This window comes from Pongo pygmaeus, chromosome 2, assembly GCF_028885625.2.
Source record: "Pongo pygmaeus isolate AG05252 chromosome 2, NHGRI_mPonPyg2-v2.0_pri, whole genome shotgun sequence".
Taxonomy (NCBI): domain Eukaryota; kingdom Metazoa; phylum Chordata; class Mammalia; order Primates; family Hominidae; genus Pongo; species Pongo pygmaeus.
This window is the reverse complement of record NC_085930.1, coordinates 112,266,608-112,284,816: the sequence shown is the minus strand read 5'-3', so window position 1 is coordinate 112,284,816 and position 18,209 is coordinate 112,266,608. Positions and strand designations below refer to the sequence as shown.

Below are 18,209 nucleotides of genomic sequence, written 5' to 3'. Positions count from 1 at the left end.
ATTTCTTAATTCCATCAACAATGTCTAAACTCTAAATGCTCCTAAAGCTCATGTTTAGTAAAGCTCTGGCTTTTCCTGGCCCATGTCTTATGTCTTCCCAATCTGGCTCCATGGATTTCTGGGTCTTTGCTCAGGATGTGCTTCTTCCTGCTCAGTGTGTAGAATACCAACACATTGTTCCATACTCAGTTTAAATATCACGTCTTGCTAACTTCCTCCCCAAAATGACTGTTCCGTCGGAACTTTCTTGGCTTCTCCACCATAGCACTGATTGGATTCTGCTTTGTAATGAAGCTGGTTGCTTCCATGTCTCTCTGGCTAGAGATCTCTGAGGGCAGGGAGCAGCAAGATCATGTCTTACTGTTTCAATATCCCTAGTGCAGTGCTTTGCACATAATCATAACTCTATCTATTACTTGTTTTTCTATGAATAAAAGAATGAATCTCTCAGGTCCTGTCTGGATCAAAGTTCAGTCAAATTCTGCCTGACAAATGCCTGCAGAACTCAGATCAGTCCTTGGCAAAGCAACAGCCTGGGGCCAGCTACTTCGAAGGAGGATGGGCTGGGGCAGTCGGATCTGGGCTTGATACCAGCTCTGCCATTTCCTAGTTGGTGGTCTTGGGAACATTATTTAAGCTCCTTGAGCCTTAGTTTATAACCTATAAAATGGTAATAATCTGGGAACAATCACTGGAGCTGATCTCCAGGGATGCTGTCAAGATTAAAGGAGCTTAATGCACCAAAAATCCTAACACAGAGACTACCACACAGTAGTAACCAACAACTGATGAACACCTTTTACACGTCAGACACCATCACATTCTGAAGATAACAACAAATAACAAGACCGACCACATTACTACCCTGGAACCAGGGTAATGTAAAGATAAGAACAGAGAGTAGGCCAACAATTACAAAACAATGGCTGCCAGAGAATTAAAAACAGACAGCAGAAGAACAAACAGGAAGAAGGACTAAATCAGTCCAGAAGCATGAGACAGGTAGTATCACACTCCTCTTTGGGTAACCTGCTGCTATTTCTCTCCAAGTGTACTAACCTCAGTACAGATGGGGTTACTTCCCAATAAACCCATCATAATGTAAGTCGAAAATGCATTTAGTACACCTAACCTGCCAAACATCACGGCCCAGCATACCTTAAATGTGCTCAGAACACTTACATTAGCCTACAATTGAGCAAAATCATCTAATACAAAGCCTATTTTGTAAAACAGTATTTAATATCTCACGTAATTTATTGAAGATCATATTGGAAGTGAAAAATAGAATGGTCGTATGGGTACTTGAAATACACTTTCTGCTAAATGCGCATCAGTTTTGCACCAATGCAAAGTTGAGAAATCCGAATTTGAACCATGGTAAATTGGAGGCCATCTGTATTCCATTTAATTAGAACTGAGCTTCAGGATGGGCAAGTTCAAGGCCACAACTGAGTTGACTGGGGCCCCTAGAATCTTTGATTGTATGTTTTATATGACTTGGCCCAACACTGACTGACCCAGGGTAAATTAGAAAGCTTTCAGAAGATTTGGAGGCATTTATCACAGATGGCAGGCCTGCAAACATTATGGGCATTCTTGAACAACTAAAGAAGAGACATCAAAGAGTTAGAGTGACCTTCACAGGTACCCTCCAGAAGAGGGTAGAAAACAGTATATTTTAACTCTTGGGACTGTCCAGGCTATTTCTGTTATTGTTGCTAAGCAAACAGTTGTTGTGATTCCAATCCAGAACATTTTTGCATCTTACTTCCTAATTACCACACAGAAAGGCTCCATAGTTTCTTGGAGAAATGCCTGATTCCAAGGCTGCAGCAGTAATACAACATGAGCCAGGAATATCACTTTATGATTGAAAGCACTCAAAAAAAAAAAAAGATGGAGAATGTCAAATGACATAGCAGACATCCAAAAGCCATTCCCATTAGCCAAATCTGGGGCAGCTGTGGATTGTAACTCACTGAAAAATTCATGAGCCAATCCTGATAATAACAGAGATAAGTTTTAAAAGATCAATAAATGGGACAAAAAAGGTGGAACAACACAAATGTCCATCAATGGATAATACATTTTTAAAATGTGGTATACACATACAATGGATTATTAGTCAGCCCTAAAAATGGAGGAAATTCTAGCACGTGCTACATCATGAATTAACTTTGAAGCCACATATTAAGTGAAACAAGCCAGACATAAAAGGACAAATATTGTATAATTCAACTCGTACGAGGTACCTAGAGTAGTCAAATTCATAGAAACAGAAAGTAGAATGGTGGTTATCAGGCACTGGGAGAAGGAGGAGTGGGAAGTCATTGTTTAATAGGCACAGAGTTTCAGTTTGGGAAGATGAAAAAATTGTGGAGATGGATAATAGTGATGCACAACAATGTGAATATGCTTAATGCCACTGAACCATATACTTAAAAATAATTCTAGTGATAAATTTTATGCTATATACATTTTACCACAATAAAAAGAAAATAGATGAGCAGCACCAGGATCAACTTCCGTTTTTGCATACAAAGGTAAAAATCACTTGGATTCAACTTTTCTTCCACAAACAAAATCTACCTGGCCCTATAAGGCAGGTCAGATATTATAAAGAAGCCATTTTAAATAGTAAAGCAAACTAAAAGATGGTAGAATCTGTTTATTTTGACCAAGTTGGGGTCTTATTAATTAATCTGTATGATTAATTTGATCAGTGTTTTAGTAAATAACATAACTTATTTCCATAATATCTGCAATTCTAAAATCTAGAAAGCTCTGAAAATCCAAACTTGTTTTCGTAAGTTTTGTTCAAAAACACATACGGTAGCAAAACCTGACCTGAACTCACAGGAGCCCATGTTTGGTCTGTGCCTGGTGTAAATATTCATACATTTTGCCACAGAAATATTACTGTGCTTATGATGTCATTGCCTGAGTGTCTCCTAGGGGCATCATATAATATACGGTATAAGTACCATGCCAAAAAGATCTGAAATTTCTAAGTTTCAAAAAAAAAAATCTGGTCCTGAGTTTCAAAGAGACTGTGGAGCCCTACAAAATTTAACCATATCAGATATCAGACCAATATTTTCCAAGCTTCTGACATTCTCTATTATACTCACAGTTTTGCCATATCTACAGATCACTTGTATTATTATATTCTCTAGTACTTGTCTTCAGATTGACTCACCTTTTTCTTTACATAAAGTAATTTTTTAAAGAAACATCTCCACTGTAAAAGATGGGAGCTTGAGAGGCCTGCTCTGTTAAAAAGGGAAATTCTGAAGGATTAGAGAGGTGGTAAAGACACAACAACAAACTGAGGCTTTTGCCTTGAATAACCAGAAAGACCAAAAGAAAATGGAAATGAAATAACGGCCTCACTACGTGATTCCACATCTAGTGCTAGGCTGGTGTACCATCTCCAAGACCCACTCCCCTCAGAAGTATTCATCCCACACTTGGGGAACTGAACTAGACCATCGTAATCCTGCAATGCAGGTAATGACTCTGCTGAGATTAGTAAGTCTTGTTTTGGGGTTGGGGGGAGTCACACCCATACAAAAGCACAATATAGCAGTGTAGGAGTCAATCTCTTTATCTCCCTTCTAGTTCTGTCACCCATCACCTGTCACACAGGTTCAGCTGGGTCACTCGCTGCAACTGTCTACCTATCAAATTGGTGCAAGTCATTTTGAGTACAACTCTGGAACATCCACAGCCTCCACCTGCCAAAGGACACCTCAAGGTATTAGGATCTAGAAGTGAACACAGACTGACAAACCAGAAGATGACAGGTGACCAGAACCCCCATCCTTTATTAACTTCAACACTAGCTACTGTAAATAGTGGCCTTCAAAATCAGCAGAGAAAGATTTACTGTAGAAAGAGAATAGGTTTTCAAAAGTACTTTCAAATAGACGTCAGCTCTATATGCATTTTTAAATAAAATAAGTGAAGCAGAAGGGAAAGTTTTTCCTTACAGGGGAATGCTGGGAGTTATAAATGTTGGGGATGAGAAAATATCCATTTTGCAACTACTACAAAATAATAATAACTAACTACACATTGATTAAACCAAGTGATCAGAATTAATACCACCAGTAAGGGGCAAACAGCCACCAAGAGCCTCTGGATGTGATGGATTGAGAAGGACCAATTTACTTCTAGAGTACTCACAAATCTAATCGTGAAGAAACATCAAACAGACCCAAACTCAGGGAGATGCTACAAAATACCTGGCGTATAATCTTCAAAAATATCATGAAAGACAAAGACTGAAAGACTATTCCATATTAAAGACACATGTCTACCAAAATACATAATCCTAGACTGTATCCTATACCAGAAAAAAGGCTATGAAAGTTACTGGGACAGCTGACCCAACTAGAATATGGACAGAAGACTGGTAAAGGAATTTTATCAGTGTTAAACTTCCTGATTTTGATTATTTAAGTAACAGAATATCAATTTTATTTTAGGAAATACATACTTAGATGTTAAGGAGTGTGAGGTACAATGTCTCTAACTTACTCCCAAATGGTTCAGAAAAAATATGTATATATGCAGATAAACAGTATACAACAAATGTCAACAACAGGTGATTAAGGAGAAAGGTGACTGGGAGTTTTGACAACTCTTGCAAATTATCTGTAAATTTGAAATTAGGTCCAAGAAATGGCTACTCACTGTCCATGTGGCTGCCAGCAAAGCCACCCACAGTGTCCCTGGTTTCTGTGTGAACTCACCATTCTTCTGAGAATCCTTAACAGAAGCTTCTGCTCCTTTGGGTCCTCCTTGGATGTCAGCAAATGAGCAAAAATTTCCACATTTTCAGGAGAGAGGCTGTCTGGGTTTTCCCCTCCATACAGCTGAACCAGTATAGACAGGCATTTGGATGAAACGTCAAAAATCTCAGGATCTTCATTAGGAAGCTGAAAATTAACAAATAAGACTATTTAAATTTCCTTGAAGATGGTATTAGTACTCAAAAAAACACAGTAAAATTTGGCTTGATGGGGGTGTCAGCCTGAGTAGTCTGCTGAATACGTTTTTACTTTTTTCCTTTTTTTTTTTTGAGACAGGGTCTCACTCTGTTGCCCAAGCTGGAGTGCAGTGGTATGATCACAGCTCACTGCAGCCTCAATCTCCTGGGCTCAAGTGGTCCTCCTGCCTCAGCCTCCTGAGTAGCTGGGAACAAAGACACACACCATCATCATGCCCAGCTAATTGTTTTTTTGTTTTGTTTTTGTTTTTGTTTTTGTTTTCGGTAGAGACATGGTCTCCCTATGTTGCCCAGGCTAGTTTTGAACTCCTGGGTTCAAGGAATCCTCCTTCCTCAGCCTCCCAAAATGCTGGGATTACAGGCATGAGCCACTGCGCCCGGCCTAAATACTTTTTTAAATGCATCTTTTTCAAAGTGTATATAGTTGCTCAAACAAAGCTAACAGCACAAAATCAGAAGATCCTATATTCTTCTTTTTAAAAAAGTTTAATTATTTTATTTTTATTGCCACATAATTATACATTTTTATGGGGTACAGTGTGAGGTTTCAATACACATATACAATGTATAATAATCAAATTAGGGTAATTAACATATCCTTTACCTCATACATATATCCTTTGTGGTGAGAACATTCCAAATCCTCTCTTCTAGCTATTTTGAAATATATATTATTATTAACTATAGTGCAGTGAAAGGACATATCCATATTCCTCCTATTTAATTGTAACTTTACCTACTGACCCGCTTCATAGTAACTCTATATTTAACCTTTTGAAGAACTGCCAGACTGTTTTCCAAAGCTGCCACTTGTACCAGCAATGTATGAAATTTCCATTTTCACTAACACTTGTTATTATCTGTCTTTTTAGTTATAGTTATCTTAGTAGGTCTGGAGGGGTAACTCATTGTGGTTTTCAGACGTACTTCCCTGATGGCTAATGATGTGGAGTATCTTTTCATGTGCTGATTGGCCATTTGCGTATCTTTGGAGAAATGTCTGTGCAGACCCTTTGCCCATTCTAAAAATAGGTCATTTGTCTTTATATAGTTGAGTTCTAAGAGTCCTTTATATATTTTAAATACAAGTCCCTTAACAAATATGTAATTTAAATTTTTTTCCTTTCTGCAAGTTGTCTTTTCACTTTCTTGATATTGTCCTTTGGAGTAAAAAATATTTTTAATTTTGAAAACTCTAACTTTTTTTTTTATACTTGGGTATACGTATGATTTCAGTGACATATATCTAAGAATGTTTTATTTTTGTTTTTGTTTTTTGGGAGACAGCATCTCTCTCTGTCACCCAGGCTGGAGTGCAGTGGTATAAACACAGCTTACTGCATCCTCAACCTTCTGGCTTCAAGCAATCCTCCCACCTCAGCCTCTTGAGTAGCTGAGACCACGGGGGTGCACTGTCACACCTGGCTAATTTTTAAATTTTGTGTAGACGGGTCTCACCATGTTGCCACAGCTAGTCTTGAACTCCTGGGCTCAAGCAATCCTCCTGCCTTGTCTTCCCCCAAAGTGCTGAGAGTACAGGCAAGAGCCACCATACCCAGTCATGCCCATGTTTTCTTCTAAGAGCTTTATAGCTTTAGCTTTTTACATTGACATCTTCGATGCATTTTGAGTTAATTTTTATATATGGTGTAAGTAGAGACCCAATTTTATTCTTTTGCATGTGAATTAAACTTTTATTTCGAGATATTTGTAGGTTCACATGCAGTTGTAAGAACGAATACAGAGAGATTCCATATATACTTCACCCAGTTTCCCCAATGGAAACATCTTGTATAATAACTATGGTACAATATCACAGCTAGGACCTTAGCCATCAACCTTATTCTGATTTTACTAATTTTATATCTGTTTGTGTATGTGTGTTTGTACACATTATATTTAGCTCTGTGCAACTTAATCACATGTGTAGATTTGGTGACAACCACCACCACCAAGATAAAGAAGAGTTCCATCACAAGGATGCCATTATAGTAAGAGCCAACACCCACTCTCCTCCATCCCTAACCCCTGGTGACCACACACCGGTTTGCCATTTTGTCATTTCAAGTATGTTACATAACTGGAATCACACTGTATATATGGTTTTCTTCACTCAGCATAATTTCCTTAAAATCCACCCAAATTTTTGTGTATCAATAGTTCATTTCTTTTTATTACTGAGTACTATTCCATGACATAGATGTACCATAGTTTAACTCATCCATAAAGAAAATGTGAGTTGTTCCCAATTTGGAGCTATTCCAAATAAAACTACTGTGAACATTTGTACAAGTTTTTATGTGAACATTGGCTTTCATTCCTCTGGGATAAATGCCCAAGAGTACAATGGCTGGGTTGTATGGGAGACTCATATTTAGTTTTTTAAGAAACTATCAAACTGTTTTCTAAGTCAGCTGTAGCATTTTACCATTTTACATTCCTGGCATCAATGTACAAAAGATCCAATTTCTCAGCATCTCCACTAGCACTTAGTGTTATCACTATTTTTTAATTTTAGCCACTCTGCTAGATAGATGGTGGTATCTCATTGTAGTTTAAATTCACATTTCCCTGATGGCAACTGATAGTGAACATCTTATCACCTATTCATGACTTTTGCCCTTTGTTAATTGGATGTTTGATTCTTTATTCTTGATATTTGAAAGTTCTTTAAATATTCTAGATACAACACCTTTCTTAGATATATAGTTTTGCAAATATTTTCTCCCAGTCTGTAGCTTGCCTTTTCATCCATTTTACTGAGTCTTTTGAAAGAGAAAAAAAAGTTAATTTTGATGAAGTCCAATTACTGGTTTTAGCTCTTAGCAATTGTGCTTGTGGTGGCAAGAACAAAAAACTCTTTGCTGAAACACGTGTCCTGAAGACTTTCTCCTGTATTTTTTTCTAAAGGTTTTATAGTTTTATATTTTACATTTAATTCACTTAATTTTGGGTTTTTAGATAAAATATAATGTTTAGGTAAAGGATTTTATTGTTGTTTTGTTTTGCCACTGTGTATCCAATTGCTCCAGCACCATTCTTGGAAAGGCTATTGTTGTCCTATGGTATTGCATGTTTAATGAACTGGCAACAAGAGAAAGGCAGAGGAACTTTGTCTTGTAAGAATTAGAACCAAGGGGCTCCATAATCATCTGACATCAGTTCCATGTTGTATCTATGGTGGTTAGAAATGTACATGATAGGAACTCTAGGAATCTTATGGATTCCTCTTTTAGGGTCTCTGGTCAACCATGGCAACAATGTGACACTTAATGCTGAGTTATTCTCTGTTTTAGGCAGTCTTCTGCGTAGGTTCCTCTGTGTGTGCATGGTAACTATTCAGATCTTGGATCCTTGATGATCCTTGGAGCCACTCAATACTTCCGCCCCAATTTATCAATTTCAGCCATTATACAATCAGTTACACAAGGGATACACTCGGCATACAGACTGTCCATCATTGACCGCACTAAGTCCAGTCTGGCTTTAATGGAAAAGTTGATAAAGTTGGCATCGACAAGGATGCGGTAAGGTGGGCCCAGCTGTGTGATATATTGGAAAAATAAGCAGGGACGGTGTTGAGGAACTTCTCCTTTAGCACACTAGGATCTTTTTCTTTCTTTTTAGGTTTTAATCTACCTTTTCTTTAAGCCTTTGATCTGAGACTAAGCATTCACTTCATGATTGCATATTTCCTTGTTTTCTTTTGCTTCCGCATGGTCATGTCATACTCTTGTTTCTTCCAGAATCTATTAATTGTTAGTATACAGAAATGCAATTGATTTTTTACTGAGGTATAACTGATATACAAAAACTTGCACATATTTAATGTATACATTTTGATGAATTTTGTTTATTGATCTTGTATCCTGAAACCTTGTTGAACTCACTTATTAATTCTAGGAGTCTTTTTGAAGATTCTTCGGCATTTTCTACATAGATAATTGTGTCACCTGTAAATACAAATAGGTTTATTTCTTCCTTTCCAAAGGGTATTCCTTTTATTTCTTTCCATATCCTACTACACTGGCTAGAACCTCCACTAAGATGTTAAATGAGATTAGTGTGAGTAGACACTCTTGCCTTGTACCCAATCTTAGGGAGAAAGGATTTAGTAATTCACTATTAAGTATGATGCTAGCTGTAAATTTTTCATAGATGCCCTGTATCAGGTTGAGAAGATTCCCCCTCTAATCCTAGTTTGATAACTTTTTACCATGAATAAGTGCTGGTGGTTTTGTCAATTACTTTTTCTGTATCAATCCATATGATCATGAAATATTTAACCTGTTTATATGGTAAAATACATTAATTTATGTTTCAGTGTTGAACAAGCCTTGCACATCTGGAATAAATTCTGCTCTGCTCATTCTCTTTATACATTGATCTATTCCATTTGCTAATATTTTGCTGAGCTTTATATCTAAGTTTACAAGAGATACTGATTGTAGTCTTTTTTGGAGAGGACTTTGTCTTAGTTTAGTATCAGGGTAATATCACCCTCATAAAATGAGTTGGGAAATGTCCCCTCTTCTATTCATGTCTGTAATCCCAGCACTTTGAGGGGCCAAGGCTGGCAGATCATCTGAGGTTGGGAGTTCGAGAGCAGCCTGACCAACATGGAGAAACCCCATCTCTACTGAAAATACAAAATCAGCTGGGCGTGGTGGCACACGCCACGCCTGTAATCCCAGCTACTCGGGAGGCTGAGGTGGAAGAATTGCTTCAACCTGGGAGGCAGAGGTTGTGGTGAGCCGAGATCATGCCATTGCACTGCAGCCTGGGCAATAAGAATGAAAACTCCGTTTAAAAAAAAACAAACAAAGAAATTATATAAAATTGATATGTAATTCTTCTGTAATTGTTTGGCAAAATTTTCCAGTGAAATTATCTGGGCCCAGAGACTGCTTTTTAGGAGAATTAAATTATAAATTCAACTTCTTTAATGATTATAGGACTATTCAAGTGTTCATGTTGGTGTAGTTCTGGTAGTTTTGGAAGAATTGGCTCATTTCTTCCAAGTTACAGAATTTATGAACATAAAATTGTTCACAGCATTCCCTTATTATTCTTTAAATGGCTGCAGATATACACTGACATCTCTTGTTTCATCCCTTATATTGATAATTTCTGTCTTCTCTCTTCTTTGTCAGTTGGATAGAGGTTTTTCAATTTTATTGATTTTTTTTCAGGGTCAGCTTTTTGTTTCATTGATATCTCTGTATTGTTTTCCTGTTTTCAAATTCATTGATTTCTGATTTGATCTTTATAATTCCTTTCCTTTTGCTTGTTTCGGATTAGCTTTTCTATTTTTCTAGTTTATGGAGGTGAGAACTTAGATTATTGATTTAAAATCTTTCCCTTTTTCACCTTTTGTCTATAAACTTTTGGTGTTACAAATTTTTCTCTCAGGACAGCTTTTAGCTGTAGCCTACATATTTTGATATGTTTTCATTTTCATTAAGTTCTATGCATTTAAAAAGCTTCCTGTGTGACTTCTTCTTGGACCCATGAGTTATCAGTGTGTTTACTTTTTAAATGTTGGAAATTTTCCTATTATCCTTCTCTTATTGATTTCCAGTTTGATTCCATTGTTATTAGAGAACAACGCTCTATACTATTTCAATTCTTTTAATATTTCTTGAAGTTTCTTTTGTGGCCTAGGATTCAGTCTATTAGTGGTGAGTGTTCCACGGGCACTGGAAAAAAAAAATGTGTATTCTGTTGTGTGAAGTGCTCTCTATCAATTATATCCTGTTGGTTGAGTGTATTGTTCAATTTTTCTATATTCTTGATTTTTTTGTCTAGTTGTTCTATTAATTCCTAAGTGGGAAAGCCCCAACTATCATTGTTGATTTGTCTATTTATCTTTTTAGCTCTATCTTTTTTTTTTTTTGCTTCATGTATTTTGAGGTCTTGTTGTTTAGAATGCATACATTTAAAATAGTTATGTCATTTCAGTGGATAGATCTTTTAATCATTAGGTAATGTCCCTCTCTGCCTCTGGTAATTTTCCCTGCTCTGAAGTGTACTTTATCTAACATTAATTAACCGCTCCTGCTTTTAAAAATATTTTCATGATATACATTTTTCTTCCTTTTACTTTCACCTGCCTATATCATTATATTTGAGGTTTCTTGTAGACAGCATGCTGTTGGATCATGTTTTGTTCCTCTGCTATGGTTTGAATGTGTTCCCCAAAAAGCATGTGTTGGAAAATTAATCCCCAGTGCAATAGTGTTGGGAGGTGGAACCTTTAAGAGGTGAGTAAGCCATGAAGGTTCCACCCTCATAAATGGATTAATTCTGCCACAGAGGGAGTAGAGTCATTATTACAGGATTAGATTCCTTATAAAAGGACAAGTTTGGGCTCCTTGCTGCGTACGTGCATGTGCTCAGGCTCTCTCTCTCGCCCTCTTGCACTTCCTTCATGTGATACCTTCTGGCATATTATGACACAGCAAGAAGGCCCTTGACAGATGCCAGCCACCTGATTCAGACTTCCAAACCTTCAGAACTGTGAGTCAATACATTTCTGTTCATTATAAATTGCTTAGCCTCTGGTATTAAGTTATAGCAGCAAAAAATGGACTAAGAACTCTAATCATCTATATTTTTTAAAAATGATTTCAACTTTTATTTTAGATTCAGGGGGTATATTTGCAGGTTTGTTACCTGGGTATATTGCATGATGCCAAGGTTTGGGATATCATTGATCCCGTCACCCAGGTGCTGAGTATAGTACTCAATAGTTTTCCAACCCTTGCCACCCTCTCTTTCTCCCCAATCTAGTAATCCCCAGTGTCTATTTTTGCCATCTTTATGTCCATGAATACCCAGTGTTTAGCTCCCACTTATAAGTGAGAACATGAGGCATTTGGTTTTTGTCCCTGTGTTAATTCACTTAGGATAATGGCCTCCAACGCCATCCACGTTGCTGCAAAGGACATAATTTCATTCTTTTTTATGGATGTGTATTATTTTACACTGTGTATGTATCACATTTTCTTTATCCAATCCACTGTTGATAGGCATCTAGGTTGATTCCATGTCTTTGCTATTGTGAATAGTGCTGCAATGAACATACAAGTGCATGTGTCTTTTTGGTATAACAATTTGTTTTCTTTTGGATCTATATCCAGTAATGGGATTGCTGAGTCAAATGGTAATTCTGCGTTAAGTTGAGAATTCTCCAAATGGCTTTCCACAATGGCTGAACTAACTTACATCACCATCAACAGTGTATAAGCATCCTCTTTTCTCCACAGTCTCACCAGCGTCTGTTTTTTGACTTTTTAATAACAGCTGTTCTGAATGGTGTGAGATGGTATCTCATTGTGGTTTTGATTTGCATTTCTCTGATGACTCATTATGTGGAGCACTTTTTCATATGCTTGTTGGCCACTTGTATGTCTTCTTTTAAGAAATGTCTGTTCAAGTCTTCTGCCCATTTTTTAATGAGGGTTTTTTTGTTTTTGTTTTTGCTTTTTCAATTGTTTAAGTTCTTTATAGATTCTGGATATTAGACCTTCATCAGATACATAGCATGCAAATATTTTCTCCCATTCTCCAGGTTGTCTGTTTCTTTTGCTGTACAGAAGCTCTTTAGTTTAATCAGGTCCTGTTCATCAATTTTTGTGTTGCAATTGTTTTTGAGGATTTAGTCCTAAATTATTTTCCAAGGCCTATGTCCAGAGGGGTGTTTCCTAGGTTTTCTTCTAGGATTCTTATAGTCTGAGGTCCTACATTTAAATCTTTAACCCATTTTCAGTTAATTTTTGTATATGGCGAAAGATAGAGGTCAAGTTTCATTCTTTTGCGTATGGCTAGCCAGCTATTCCAGCACCATTTATTAAATAGGTAGTCCTTTCCAGGTTGCTTACTTTTGTTGACTTTGTTGAAGATCAGGTGGCTGTAGGTGTGCTTTATTTCTGGGTTCTCTATTCTGTTTCATTGGTCTATGTGTCTGTTTCTCCAACAGTACCATGCCGTTTTGGTTACTGTAATGTTATAGTATAGTTTGAAGTTGGTTAATATGATACTTCTGGCTTTGTTCATTTTGCTTAGAATTGCTTTAGCTATTTGAGCTCTTTTTGGTTCCATACGAATTTTAGAATGGCTTTTTGTAGTTCTGTGAAAAATGTCAGTAGCTTGATAGGAATAGCATTGAATCTGTAACTTGCTTGGGCAGTTATCTCTGTCTTACAATTGGTGCATTTAGACCATTTACATTTAAGGTAAATATTGGGGGACTAGGGCTTAAGTCTAATGTGCAATTTTATTATGTCTCTGTTTCCTGTTTCTCATTCTGCTCACTCTCTTTTTTCTACTTTCCTGTGGGTTACTTGAACATTCTATTTTTCCAGTGATGATGATTAAATTTATTTTACTCCCTGATTTATTAATAGTTTCTCTAGCATAACAGGGACTGCCTGAAACAACAAACTAGCATACAAATGTATGAAGCAATGGTTCTTAAGACACTAGACATAAGATAATGAAGAACAGTGGTCCCTAAGAGATGGGACACAAATAGGGTGAGAGGTCTCCTATTTTCCCAGATTAGAGACTTGAGAGAGTTTCCAGGCCTACGTGCAGGGAGGACAACAGAGGGGGATCCCAGTGAATTCCTTAAATTGAGGAGACAGAGGAAAAAGTCCTGAAAGACCAGGCAGCTAGAGTTGATAGGACAAAGTAACAGAGAGAAGAAAGCAGGCCGAGGCTCACTCAGGAAGAAAGAGATAACCTGGGTAGCACATTATCCATTAGAGAAAATAAATTTATGGCTAAAAACCATCCTACAAAAGAGCAAAAACAACAACAACAACAACAACAAACATACTCCAGAGCCAGATGACTTGACTGGTGAATTCTACCAAACATTTAAGGAAGAAGTAATACCAATTCAACACAGTCTTCCACAAAACTAAGAAAAAGAGAACACTTCTGAACTCATTCTCTGAGGTCAGTACTACCCTGATACCCTAACCAGACAAAGATATTACAAAAAACAACAATAATAACAACAAAAACCCACTATAGGCCAATAGCCCTTAAGAATATACATGCCAAAACCCTCAACAAAATAGTAGCAAACCAAATCAGCCATATGTGAAAAGTATTATAGACCATTACCAAGTGGGATTTATCCTAGAAATTCAAAATTAGTTTAACATGTGAAAATCAATCAATGTTATATGCAATAGCAATAGAATAAAGAACAAAAACTACATGATCCTCTCAATAGTCACAAAAGCAGCATTTCACAAAATTAACTCTTAAAAACATTCAACAAATTACGAACAGAAGGGAACTTTCTCAACTGATAAAGGACATCTATGAAAAACCTATTGCTAACATACTTACTGGCAAAAGAGTGAACTCCCTTCCCCTAAGATCATGAAGAAAGAGAGATGTCCACTCTTCCCATATTCATCATTATAATGGAGGTTCTAGCTAGAAAAATAAATAAGAAAAATAAAAAGCACCAAAAAAGAAGTAAAACTCTATTTGCAGAAGATATAATCTTATACATAGAAAATCCTCAGGAACCTCTAAAGAACTTTTAGGACAAATAAACAAGTTCATCAAGGTTGCAGGGTATGAGATTGATAAACAAAAATCAAATGTATTTCTATACACTAACAATGAACAATCTGAAGGTGAAATTAAGAAAATAATTTCATTTATAATAGCATTAAAATGAATGGCATAAAAGGAATAAAAGTAACAAAAAATATTAAAAAAATTAGGCTGGGCACGGTGGCTCAGGCCTGTAATCCTAGCACTTTAGGAGGCAAAGACAGGCAGATCATGAGGTCAGGAGATCAGGACCATCCTGGCTAACATGGTGAAATGATGTCTCTACTAAAAATACAAAAAAATTAGCTGGGCGTGGTGGTGGGTGCCTATAGTCCCAGCTACTCTGGAGGCTGCAGCAGGAGAATGGTGTGAACCCAAGAGGTGGAGCTTGCAGTGAGCCGAGATCACGCCACTGCACTCCAGCCTGGGTGACAGAGTGAGACTCCATCTCAAAAAAAAAAAAAAAAAAAAAATTAAAGAGAGTCTACATAAATGAAAAAACTTCCCATGTTCATGCATCAGAAGATTGAACACTGTTAAGATGGCAACACACTCAAAACTGATCTACAGATTCAAAGCATTCTCTATCAAAATTATAGTTGTCTTGTTTGGCAGAAATTGATAAGTTGATCCTAAAATTCATATGGAAATGCCAGGAACCAAGAATAGTCAAAACAACATTACAAAGGAAGAGCATGGTTGGAGGACTCCTACTTCCTAATTTTAAAATTTACTACAAAGCAACAGTAATCCAACAAATGTGGTACTGGCATAAGATAGATCTAGAGACCAATGGAATAGAATTAGGAGCCCAGACAAATCTTTTCATACATGTCAATTGATTTTAACAACGGTGCCAAGAAAATTCAATAGAAGGAAAATAGTATTCTCTACAAATGGTGCTGAGACAACTGGACAGATTAAAAAAAGAAACTGGACCCCACATCACACCATATATAAAAATTAACTTAAGATGGATCAAAACTTAAATATAAGAGCTAAATGTGGCTGGGCGCTCTAGTCCCAGCACTTTGCGAGGCAAAGGCAGGTGGCTTGCTTGAGCCCAGGAGTTTGACAACAGCCTGGGGAACGTGGCAAAACCCCCATCTCTACAAAAAATACAAAAATTAGCCAGACATGGTGGCACACACTTATAGTCCCAACTACTCAGGAGGCTGAGGTGAGAGGATGGATTAAGCCCAGGAGGCAGAGGTTGCAGTGAGTGGAGATCACGCCACTGCACTCTAGACTGGGTAACAGAGCAAGACTCCATCTCAAAAAAATAAATAAATAAATAAATAAATAAATAAATAAATAAATAAATGTATAAAACTTATAGAAAACACAGGAGCAAGTCTTGTGACCTTGGGTTAGACAATGGTTTCTTATTTATGATGCCAATAGCACAAGCAACAAAAGAAAAAATAGATAAACTAGACTTCATCAAAAGCTAAAACTGATTTGCTATAAAGGATATAACCAAGAAAGTAAAAAGACAACTCACAAGAGAAATATTTTATAAATCTGATATCTAATATGGGACTTGTATATACATGATATATAATATTTCTTACAACTCACTCATTTTAAAAATGATACAATTTTTTAAAGAGCAAAAGATTTTAACAGATATTTCTCCAAAGAAGGTATGAAAATAGTCAACAAAAATAGGAAAAGACGCTCAATATCATTAGTCATCAAGAAAACGCAAATTAACAGCTGGGCACAGTGGCTGGCACCTGTAATCCTGGCACTCTGGGAGGCCGAGGCGGGCAGATCACCTGAGGTCAGGAGTTTGAGACCAGCCTGGCCAACATGGTAAAACCTCATCTCTACTAAAAATTAGCCAGGCATGGTGGCGTGCACCTGTAGTCCCAGCTACTTGGGAGGCTGAGTCAGAAGAACTGTTTGAACCCAGGAGGCAGAGGTTGCAGTGAGCAGGGATCATGCCACTGTACTCCAGCCTGGGTGAGAGAGTGAAACCCAGTCTCAAAAAAAAAAAAAAAAAAAAAAAAAAAAGAAAAGAAAAGAAAAGAAAACGCAAATTAAAATCACCATGAGATATCACTTCATATTCCATAGAAGGACTATAATCAAAAACACAGACAATAACAAGCAGTTGGTGAGTATGTGGAGAAACTGAAACCTTCACATATACTGCTAGTGGAAATGTTCATGGTGCAGGCACTCTGGAAAACAGTCTGGCAGTTCCTTTAAAGGTTAGACATAGATTTACTATATGACCCAGCTCCCAGGTATATACTGAAAAAAAGAAATTCTATGTTTACATAACAATTTGTACACAAATGTTCATAGCAATGTTATTCATAATAGCCAAAAAGTGAAAACAACTCAAATGTCCATCAACTGATGAATGGATACACAAATGTGATACACTCATATAATGGAATATTATTTAGGAATACCAAGGAATGAAGCACTGATCCATGCTACAAACATGAATGAATCCTGAAAACATAAAGCTAAGAGAACAAAAAAATCAAATTATATATTTCCATATATATGAAATACCCAAAATAGGCCAGTTTATAGAAACAGAAAGTAAATTAGTGATTGACTGGAGTTGTAGAGGGGAGGGAATGGGGAATGACTTTTAGTGAATATGAGGTTGCTGTTAGGGATGACGAAAATATTCTGGAATTAGATAATGGTTGCACAATATACAAAAATATCGAATTATATACTTTTGAGAGGTTAATTTTATGATATGTGAATTATTGCTCAATAAAACTGTTATTTAAAAAAAAAACCATGCTAATTGTACGCCAAGTCTTCAAGAAAACTGAAAAGGAATTACTTACTAATTCATTCTCTGAGTTCAACATTGTCCTGATACCCAAACTAGACAGTCACCTACCACCAGGGACAGGGAAAAATGAAACAAAACTAGACAAAGACAGCATAAGTAAATGCCATTCTCCCAAGTGTCTTTGTCTCTACATGGCTGTCTTCTCAAAAGGACACCAGTCATATTGGATTGGGGACCCACCATACTTCAGTGTAACCCCATCTTAACTAACTATATCTGCAAGAACACTATTTACAGAAAAGGATATTCTAGAGGAGTAGAGGTTAGGACTTTAACATATCTTTTCCAGAGGACACAAATTAACCCCTAACAATGTACCCCAAACCACAAGATCATCTCAATAGAAAAAGTATTTGACGATATCCAACACCGATTTACAATGTGAACTAGGGGTGGAAGGGAACTTCTTGTAAACCAAAACAAAATCCTAAGGTCCCCCAAACATCTGAATGGTCTTCCTCCTCAGTCAGGGCACTCTATAATTGAACCTGAAAGACTGGTTCAGGGAAGTGGGGGGTCTAGACATGCCTCGTTATACCCTCCAGCATTAACATCAACACATAACCTCTGGTCTGATAAGAAACATTTACAATCTATTCTCTGTGAAGCCTGCTACTTAGAGGCTTTATCTGCATGATAAAACTTTGTTCTCCACAACCTCTTATCATAACCCAGATATTCTTTTTTTTTTTTTTTTTTTTTTTTGAGACAGAGTCTCACTCTGTCGCCCAGACTGGAGTGCAGTGGCGTGATCTCAGCTCACTGCAACCTCTGCCTCCC

At 37.0% G+C, this 18,209-nt stretch overlaps 1 protein-coding gene and 1 pseudogene across 6 annotated transcripts in view; both read right to left on the bottom strand.

The window, feature by feature from the left end:
• The window catches only part of ULK4 (unc-51 like kinase 4), a 722,036-nt gene that overhangs the window by 145,581 nt on the left and 558,246 nt on the right, over positions 1–18,209 (bottom strand). For all 6 annotated transcript variants that reach the window (XM_054482410.2, XM_054482411.2, XM_054482412.2 and 3 more), the window contains one exon: positions 4,761–4,946. In XM_054482410.2, coding sequence (XP_054338385.1) covers positions 4,761–4,946 — 186 coding nt within the window. The remainder of the gene's footprint in view (positions 1–4,760; positions 4,947–18,209) is intronic.
• Positions 8,144–8,735, bottom strand: LOC129033617 (rRNA-processing protein FCF1 homolog; annotated as a pseudogene).